Here is a 10,473-nt window from a genome sequence, read left to right as displayed (position 1 = left end):
GATATCATATTTCCTATCCAAAACCACTAGGAAAAGTGTTTCTTTGCTTACAGTCCCTGTCTCATATTGCTGGAAACATTTGAGAATACAGCATTGTTTTCTTAGGTGTACGTAAGCCTAACATCCTCATGCCATTGCCCTCCCCCAATCTTATAAACAGCAGATAATCAGAATTGGTATAGATCTTTTAAAAATGCCCTGTGGGGAGCTGCCTATCTGACAATAAGGCCTTCTAAATTTGTAATTTGAATTTAGGCAGTCAGACAAAATGAAAATGTTGGCCTCAGTCTTTATCTGTTTAGCATTAAGGCACATTCCTAAGGGAGACCTGTTTCTGCTTCATCTGTGATGTATGAGAAGAGACTATCCCAATAGTGTCTGCTGACCTAAAGTTAAACGGTAATTTTAAAGGACCCTGAATATTATTTTATATTCATTAAGAAATATTACTTAAGTATCTATTAGTTCCTCAAGAACCAGTTCATGCTCTCCTTGGATAAGTGTCCTAGAGCAAAGAAAACTCTGAACCCCAGTGGAGCAGAGCTTCCCAGGACAGGTCCGTCTCCAACCCAGCCCACTGCTGACTCTACAGCTCCAAACTTGGCAAGATTTGTGAGTATCCAAGATTCATGTCATGATGCGAATTTTGAACCTCTGCTCTATTTAAATGCAGGACATGTCAGTTTTTCTAGTGTCAGAGTCCATTTTAGTTTATTGAACTATGTCTATTCAAATAAATAATTGCCAGCTACTTTATAGGCTTTAAATTTACCTTATTTTCTAACTGAAAATTATTCTTGGTCTATCCATGGAAAGTTGGAATCTGAGACAAGAAATGCTCCTGAAGCCATTAGCAGGCATCCTAAATGAAACTGGCCTGTTTTCGCTACAACGAGCAGTGAAAAAAGAAAGTCCATTAGATACTGGAAATATTGTCTTTCTAAAACCAGCAGATTTTTATTTGTGCATTGTCTAAGCACTGCAAATCTCAGCAGAAAATTGCACTGGAACAGTGGGCGGTTCTGAATTGCTGGAAACTTTACAATGGCTTTTATGTTTAAACATAATTTAGCAGCTGTTAAAGGTCAGCACAAATCCTGTACTTTATCAGTATAAATGAAGTCTACAACTGCCAAGAAAAGAATGCATTAAATAATGCAGTGATTATTATCTTGAGTTTTTCTTTCCCTTCAGAAGTGAAAAGGACCTCTTAAGCAGTTTCATTTTTCCCTTTCTAATTTCAAATTGACAAAGTAAAACACTAATTAAATTATTTATACCAGAAATTTACTTACAGGGATGACACATTTTGTACACAAAGCAAGTAAAACATCTGACACACTCTATAGTGCCAGGTGCAGTTAAGAAAGTCTAATACAAGTTGGCATCTAGAGGCTAAAAAACCCCACAAACTTGCTGCAATGTTTCATTATCAATTTTATTTCCTACCATACACCAAATGTACAGCACAGAACACAATTTTGTTGTTTTGATGTAAGAAATATTAATTGTATGAAGAAACAGTATACAAACTACTCCAAATTAAAAAATGCATACATCATTGCTCTTTACAAAAGGTCTAATTTACAGTATAGCTCATCAATGCATTTAAACACAAAAAAAGAAAAACAAAAAGAAAAAAAAAATCAGTGCACATTACAAAACACATCAAGTACAAGGGAGGCAAATAAATACAAACATACTTCACAGAACATCCTGAGCAAACAACCAAACACAGATAAATTAACCTGAAGCCATAATAAATCATAATAATAAATACATAGGTCAGTAAGAGATTTTTTTTTTTACTTAAATAAAATATATAACAAATTTGTTAAAATATTTAGTAAATTAAATTTTAGTCTTTGTAATGAGTGAACTCATTTTGTATGCATTTAACAAGTATAACAAATGTTTGCTTTTTGTTTTTTTAGCAAGAACAATAACTTTAATAGCAAATTTCTGTTTGGTGTCCTCCTATTTATATTAGACAGCACATATGGTAGCTTTTGAAAAATCAATTTAAAAATAAACACAGCTCCTAAGAACATACATTTTCCCCTGTCTAAACTAAGATCAGAGAGTTGAATCAACCCTCAAACAAAAAGCAAGCCCCACCTAATGCAGAACAGTGACCACAGTGCATGAGAGTTGAATCACTTTTGAATAGTACTTTTGTGCAGGAACAGTAATAATATAATTGTATATGTCAAGCCTGTGAATGCCATCATATTCAATCTAAATATAAATGAGGCTAATAAAAATAAACACTTTCATTATAGCACGGAAAAATTAAACACACGCTAGATCCATGTATACATTTACACTGAGGCACATATGCACATGAGGTGTGTGTGCATACAAAAAAGGCAGTTTAGCTGGTTGTTTATACCTTTTTCTTAAAAAAAATAAATATAAAAAAAACTTTTGAAACAATGCTTAATTACTTACAATCCCTGAAATAGACATTGCCTCTGTTATAGCAACCGCTACTTTCTGACAGATTCAGAAGTTCCACACCCAGGCTAACCAGATACCGAGGCGGACGCCAGCACCTCCGCGCAAGTGCTCGTCTGTCCGCACCTCCATCTGTTTGTATGCTCTGTAGCACTTGGTACCCTACCGAAAGACTGGTAACAAATTCAGTATCAGCCTAGTCTTAGTGAAGAAGGATAGAAGAAACCAGTCACGGTGTTGCTACCGTTTGTTCAAAGAGAAAAGCAACCACCGTTGCGCTGGAGTGGTATTATTCCTCTCCAGACCGCTGCCTTCTCAGCTGCCGTTAAGTTCAAACCAGTATTAAATGCCATTTCAGGGGAGATGTGTTCAATTCATTATGTACAAAGCCTTCAGCCTGGGATGTGTTTGCGTTTTTCAAATCCAAATCCATAGCAATACCGGTCACTTGGTTAAAACCTCAATGTCTCGTACTAAAAAAGTACCAGTCCTATGGAATTACCCTTCTTGTTTAGAGATAATTGTCATTTCCCACCATGAGCTAACTCTGAAAAAAACCACAGTGGTAAAATAAATCTGAAGTTCTCTTGAAACATTTTAAATAATCATTCGCATAGGCTAAATCACACAGCCAAGTCAAGTGCTTTGCTGATTGCTATATTTCATTATTGCTAACGTATTCTTTAACACACTGTTTTCCAGCATACTGTGCTTTTAAGAGCCCAAGTTCCCCACTAGTGGGCACCATTTATCTTCTCATTCCAGGCATCTTCACATCTCATGTTACCGCAAACCCATTTCTGATACAAAGCCATTATAAAAAAGCAGGATGTGAGGAAAATAAAACTAGAACCACGGTTCAGTCATTTGTTACTTTCATAGGTTTTTTTTTTCTTCCTGTACAAACCCAGCAAGTTATTTAATTTACAGTATAACTTTTCAGTCTATTTAAAATCCCATTGGAAAATAAATTAATAAACACATTTGTAAAAATATGGCAGGCCGCAAAAATGCTGTTAAAAGATAAAAAAAACAACTCTTTGATTAGAAATAAATAAAAAATATAAAAAATAGTCGCACACACTTTTTACATTCACTTTACAAAAACTGAGTGCAAAAGAAGAAAAAAAAAGGAATTGTACTGAAATAAATACAATATACTAACAGAGTGCATTGCTGTTAATACAAATAGTCTGTTGTGGTTTTATTCTTTTTTTTTTTATGTCAGCTGGGAAAAAATTAGTGCAATGTTGCAATTGTAAATGCAGCATGGCAACCTACACCCCTTAGCAGTACATGAACTCCTAACAGATCCATCTGGAGTTTACTGCTGTTAAGTAATTTCTGTTGCCCAGCAGCTTTCACATCCTACACATGGATGCCCTTCACTGCCTGTTTGATACTTTCCAGCAGAGCTTTGCATTCGGGGGAATAGTCCCGTTCCAGATTGCTGTACATGTCTGTGAGTGTATTTACATATGCTTCGAAATTCTGCTCACTGATTGGCCCCTAAATGAAGACAAAACAGATTATAATTGTAGGAGATAAAATTAAGGCCAAAAAACCCCCCGAACACCCAACCCCAAAGCATGGTAAAGCAGTGATATGGCAACTGTGGAGAAGTTGTAAACAGGGCAGGCATCCAAATTAATGGAGGGGTTATAGAAATGAAGGGAGTTGCACGTGCTGGGGGAACTACACACTCTCCAAGCAAGAAAAGGGGTTGGAGATATTGCCTTCAGTATAACTTGCTTTTCAGTTTTGGCCTGTTTGGCTCTGGGGCTATGGCTGACATGCCTGTAACTGTCTTCACCTAATTTCCCAGCCACCCCCTTGAGGCTGGGAAAAGGGCCTGTAGCTCTGGACACCCAAGTACCTTTGTGGATTTGGCCTGCATTTGCAAGTAAGACATCAAGGACATGGAGTTTTTGAAAAGGTAGAGCTTTGTTGGCTCCAGAAAAATCACCTGTATGAAAGAGGTTAAAGTTTTGATCTAGGAGCAGACTGCATAAGGATTCTCGGTGTGAAGTTTTCACTCTTTGTGCAAGGTGGACATTCAGATAGGGACACAGAGGGAAGAGCCTGTCCTGCACAGTGTGGCACAGGGCAGAGGTACGAGGGCTGGCTCAGTCCGGGAAGCAACTGCCCTTGCTACCACACAGATTTTATGATCCAGCATCTCTGCAAAGTAAATTCGGCTAAAAGAGGTCTCTGCTAATGCAGCTCTATTGCTCCTGCTGGTCCCTGAGCTTGCTCATCTGCTTCAAGTGCTGGCAAAACAGTCTCAAAGAAGGTGTGAAGCTGCTGGCTGTGGTCTTACCATCTGTGGAAGCTGAATGTCAGCGAGGCTGGAGATGAGGGCTTGGCTTAAGCCAGCTAACTCCTTCAACAGGCTCTCATTGTTCTGCTCTATGAGTTTGTTCTCTTCTTCTATTGTTTTCAAATTGCTCTCCATAGATGTGATCTAAAAGACACAGGCAGGCACAAACACACAAACAGACAGACCCTTGGCAGCATTGCTGTAACTGCAGTTTAAACCCAAAATGGAAGTCACGTGATTATGAGAGGGGCCACAAAGGATCTGAAGCTCACGTATGGGTTTTTTAGGATAGACATAATTTCTCCACAGAATATTCAGAGCAGGGAAGAGGTTGTATTTGCTCTGAAGTGATGGACTTTGCTGCTGGTTCACGGCAAAACCTTGTGGCAGTGAGGCACTGGAAGGTGCCCTGCGGCGGGAGGAGGGAATTGAGCTCAGTGGAGAAGGTCAGTGTGGAGCTGGGATGGAGAGCGTGGCTGCAGGGCTGGCAGAGGGAAGGAGAAAGGAAGCTGACATTTAGATTGCTGTCCTGCTCTTACAGCATCCCTGCTGATCAGGGAACGATAGCAAGGGAACGGGCATTAGCTGTTGTGCTGCTTTCCTGCCCCACTCCTGGGTGGAGGGTAGAGTTGTGGGCTGGCTGGGATTAGCGACAGGGCTGGTGCTGGGAACAATAAGAGAAAAATAGAGTGGAAAGGAAACTGAGAGGTTGAGTGCACAACAATCATTGCAAAGATGATCTCCGACCAACAGAATGGAAACAAGGGATTTGGAAAGAGAAGGAAAAAGCATCCGAGGTAGCAAAATGGTATCTTTATAGTGCGACAGCATTGGGAATATACTTAGCTCTGAAGGCTTATGTGTTAAAAGCAGTGCTGAAAAACCAAAGGCAGCAATGGCAGGGCCTGGTTCCCCGCTGCCCAGCTCCTCGCCCAGCAGCAGGCAGCAGGGCAGCAGGGCAGGGCAGAACCAGGGGCTGCCACCCCGGTGCCTGGCCACAGCTCCGCAAGGCAGAGAGCGATGGAGTCACGGCCACAGCTGCTATGCCCACTCTCTCCTCGTTAGGATGCACATCTCCGCACTACTTAAATGTCTCTTGCTGTGGCCACTTCCCTTCCTCACACACCGTCACACATCAAAACTCTCCCCAGGGGGAGGAACCCCTTTTTGCCTGCCTGCGATCCACTACAGCCTCTCCTCTGGAGGGTGCTCGCAGCAGCCTAACACCTGTCTGGGCTAGATTAAAAGGAGGCAGAGCAAGCCTTGTAGGGGACACGTTGCTTCAGCTGTAGTTTAGTTCAGGCTCTGCTGGTCAGACTGCCTTCTCCAGGGAGCAAGTCCATGGAGAAGAAATCTGACTGCATAAATTGGGCAATCTCTGTGTAAACAGCACAGTGATCGCCAGAGAGAACTGAAATAAGTGTCCTGAGACACTGAACACTATCCTCCCGCTGCAGTGCAGTTTGGGATGGATATCCCCACAACCTTTGCAGTGTGAAGCCAGATCATTTAGATCCAGCATAGGTGGCATAAACTTCACCCTTATTTAGACCGTAGCACGGTGGTTATTACAAAACCAGCATGAATCAACACAATACATTCCAGTGTGGCACAAATACAGAGCGGTATGGTTACACTCAGTTTGGTTTAGATCAGTTTAGACTTATATTCAATTCCCAGACCTAATTTAGGAACTTTTTTCTTAAACTCCTATTCCTAAGATATTGAGCAAGCTTCTGCTCTTGCTTTTACTCAGCCTGCCCAGGTGAACTCCCAGGTGCATATAGGAGTCTCTGTAGTGATGAAAGTATTCAGCTCACTCCATAGAACCACTGCCAGCGTCTTAAAGCCAATTTAATCTCTACAGTATACAAAAGAATGAAAGAGAATGACTCTTTTCCATAGCTCCCATCAAACTTGTCTGCTACACAAATTAGCAAAAGGCATCCATTCTTCACCAGGTGTTGCCTGGAGGGAAAATTCAGACTATTTGAATAACTGACTAGTGGGTGAACTGAACTAGGGAGATTTTCTTAGGTACACATACGAACAAAGTCAACTGGCATTAAGTGTTAGAGTGTGCTGGTAAGAGGTAATATCCTCCCTAAAACCCACAGTATGAGATTCTGCCCGGTTTGGTCAACAAAAGTTTGGTCAACAAAGGAAAATGAATGTTTTGTTTGGTAAATATGTTTTTCCTGATTGCCAAGATTAGCTCCAAACTGCCCTGAATTTGTCATTCATCAGATCTTTAAGACAATACCTAGGAATCTTCTGCTTGTTTACAGAAAAAAAAACAAACAAAAACTTGACAAAAAAGCATGTAGGATTTTGGTACTTTTAAGTGCCACAGAATGATGGGAAAACAAGTGCACAGCAGACTAACTGTGTTTAAACATAGCATTTACATAGCATTTAATTTATTTATTGTGCTTAAACATAGCACAAGAAAAGGTAAAACTTTCATGTTGATGTCATACCTGCGTTTGAAGTTTCATCATGTCAGCTTCAATTTTAAGATTGGATTCATTCAGTTCTTTTATTTCCTCATCCAAGTGTCTGATTTCTTCATCACTCTCAATACCTGCAAATAGTTGGAAACAGCAATACCAGATTTAAAGTGTCCACATGTAAATGGATGTATGAGTAACAAGCTGTGTTAGCTGTTACTGAACAAGAGGAAGATAACAAGCATTTGATCAAATGATTGATCCTTAAATTGCCTCTTACTTTGCTTTTAGTGTCAAAATTGTGTCCTAGCTATAAAACATCTGTATGAGCTGAAACATAGAAGTGGCTTTCTAAGTCTTTGTGTTTCACAATTCTTTTTTTCCAGTGCAACATGCAACTACAAGCTGGAGGGTACAGAAAGGAAAAATTGCCCAGAAAGAGGGAATTTTATCCTAAAACACGAAGGGATATTTACAATGTTTTTTTTTTTTTTTTTTTCATTTTAAAAGAAATATAACAGCAACCCCTCTTCAGCAGGGAACACCCCAGGGTAACATCTCCACTAGTATAATTGCTGACTTCGGTAAGCTGATCTGTACCTGCTTCTGAATTTGCAAGAAGTTCTGTGGGGACAAATCTCCGTGCAGAATAACTTCAATAAGCACAGCCTTAGTTGCATGTGATAAATAGTGAAAATTAAATAGAAGCAAAAGGGAAATTGTCAGGAAGCTAACAAGCATTACACAAAAAGAGGAAGGAAGACTTTGACATTCCCACAAGTTAGGTAGCAAAGAGAAAAAATCTTCAGGTCTTTAATGAAAGCCTTGACCTAAAAAATACTGAGCAGCTACAGCTGGTGGCAATATGTGTCCCTCTCTCTGCTCAGCATCAGTCTGAGACCAGCTCTGCCTAAAGATTTGTGCCACTGTTACTGTTACTGCTTTAAAACCTAAGCCCTAAACAGAGTCAACTGGGGAGGCAGCTTGGGGAATCTGTAAGCAGCAGTCCCTGCCCCAGTGAAAACATGGACATATGGAAGCAAACTCATTTGCCCCACGTAATACAACCTTTTTCCTCAACAGTTGGACGCATAAAGTTCCCTGAATCCTGGCTCAATGCCCAATTTAATAAAGCACACTGTAAAGAAAGGAGACTCTTACATATTTCCCTCTATACCTATTTGGTAATTGTTCCTTTTACTTACTACATGGGTTAGCAAAATTGTCCAAGTACTGCACAGACACTAAACCATGTAGTATTCAAGTTAGGGAGAGGAGTCAATTTCTGCACACAGTGTTTATCCCTTCTTACCTTAGTCATCAGAGAGCTAAGTCCTCCTGATCTGCAACTAATAATTTATTAGTAATAACAATATTGAAAGCATCTCCAAATCAAAAAATAATGCTCTGAGACAAGATGAGAGCATACCCTCAATGTTGAGTTATCATGATGTAAATGAGAATAATTTTATAATCTCTCATGCAAAGATTTTTGTTATTCAAAATTTGCTATTGCTAGAGACAACTGAAAGGAGTGAGAATTAATGCCAGAATGGCATAAAGGGGCATAAGTATAAATGGGAGTCAGGGCCCTTCTATCTAAATAAATGTCATCATCTTTTACAAATCTCCTTACCACCACTTGCTTTAAGCTTGATAGTCATTAATTCTTCCGAAATTTTGCCCTTTTTTATGGCTTGTGCATTCAGAGGACAACCAGACAGGCTGTAACGAATAGGAAAAAAAACATTAGCACCCACTTGAAAATGGCAACAATCCTTTCAGGCAATATTATCATGCACTTGGACAGACCTCTGTACCTAAGGTCACATCAGTATCTCCATTATAGCATAGCTTCGGGGAATGACATAACTCATAAAGAGCCATTTAACTGTATATTCTAGCTTGAAAATTGGCACAGAAATCTCAACCTATAAGTAAACAACTCTTAAGCATATTTCAGAATAATCAAAATAGCAGTGGCAGCTACTGTTAAGTTATGTGAAGATGCATTTACAGAATTCTTGCAGTTCCAACACTTATAAATAAAAACCCTCTATTGTTTTCATTGAGGGCTTGTGCTCCAGAGAAGAGGAGCAGTATGGTCCTTTAAACTGGCAAGTTTACAATCCTAAAAAAAAAAATTAGTTAATGGGACGATTTCCATTGTGCACAACTATTGTATCATTTTGTTGATACATAATAATGATCAATACAATAATAACTCTGGATATACCCTATAGACTGTAATAGCTTTTTTGAATGGTTCTATTATATAGTCAGCTTGCTTTTTAACCACTGTTCACATTAAATTACATTTTGCTATTTCAAAGCTTACAATTTCATCAGCCGGTAATTATCTGAGGCAATTTTTATAGCCCACTAAAGGGCTAAGATGAATTGCACTGTCTTAATACTATCTTTATAAATAACAAAGAAGAAATACCCATATGCTGAAGAACTGGCAGAATGATTTGTATTCAGATGTAGCCAAGTAAGGAGTGAAGGAAAATTTTGTTCCACAGGAAAATGGTTGATTTTTGTGTGTGTGTAAAAATGAAAAACAAAAATCCTAACAGACATGGTGTTTCCATGTAGGGGGGAAAAAAAAAAAAAAAGCTTTTGCGGGTTGAAGTTAGCTTCACACTGGCTTAGCTAAAAGCTATACAGGGAAAGATGCTAGTTCTCCAGTTCTGAAATGCTGCTTAGTTCTGCCCAGAGCAGATAACTAACTGGAAGAATGTCTCAAAGCCATGGGTTACTTGTTATGTTTCAAATGTCCGAGGAAAGGTTATCAATCACAAAACTATATTTACTATGTCATTTTAACTAACATGATCTTGAGCGTGATCCAGCCTTATGTAGGAGAGAAATCATCTATAGTATGAGTTGCAACCAGCTAACATACTATTTATGTTATTTGCTTAGTTAGGACCAATTTACGGTAGGGTCCTAATGCAAAGACTTTAACATGGGATGTAGATCATAAAGTTAGGATAACACTGGACTCTGAATTTGTTCAAGTCACCTTGGACATACTTGTATTGGAGAAGTTGGTTCAGAATTTTAGAAAGAAGGCAAAGAAGGTACAGAATATATACTTAATTCTTATTACAGACAGAAGACCAGAATTTGCCAGGTATTAATTCAGATTCTATAGCCAGATTCTTTGAGTAATATTCAAGGCCAGGTTGGATGGGGCTTTGAGCAACCTGGTTTAGTGGAAGATGTCCCTGCCCATGGCAG

The 10,473-nt window shown here is 39.2% G+C and overlaps 1 protein-coding gene across 7 annotated transcripts in view; it reads right to left on the bottom strand.

The window, feature by feature from the left end:
- Positions 1-1,424: 1,424 nt before the first annotated feature.
- The window catches only part of ST18 (ST18 C2H2C-type zinc finger transcription factor), a 173,187-nt gene continuing 164,138 nt past the window's right edge, over positions 1,425-10,473 (bottom strand). For all 7 annotated transcript variants that reach the window (XM_030012332.1, XM_030012330.1, XM_030012331.1 and 4 more), the window contains 4 exons: positions 8,864-8,952; positions 7,258-7,361; positions 4,778-4,921; positions 1,425-3,966 (listed from right to left, as the gene is read on the bottom strand). In XM_030012332.1, the coding sequence (XP_029868192.1) occupies positions 3,826-3,966; positions 4,778-4,921; positions 7,258-7,361; positions 8,864-8,952 (478 nt within the window). In that variant the 3' untranslated portion in view covers positions 1,425-3,825. The remainder of the gene's footprint in view (positions 3,967-4,777; positions 4,922-7,257; positions 7,362-8,863; positions 8,953-10,473) is intronic.

Source organism: Aquila chrysaetos, chromosome 4 (genome assembly GCF_900496995.4).
Source record: "Aquila chrysaetos chrysaetos chromosome 4, bAquChr1.4, whole genome shotgun sequence".
In the NCBI taxonomy this organism is placed as follows: Eukaryota; Metazoa; Chordata; class Aves; order Accipitriformes; family Accipitridae; genus Aquila; species Aquila chrysaetos.
Note: the sequence above shows the minus strand (reverse complement) of the source record. Positions and strands in the feature narration are given on the sequence as shown.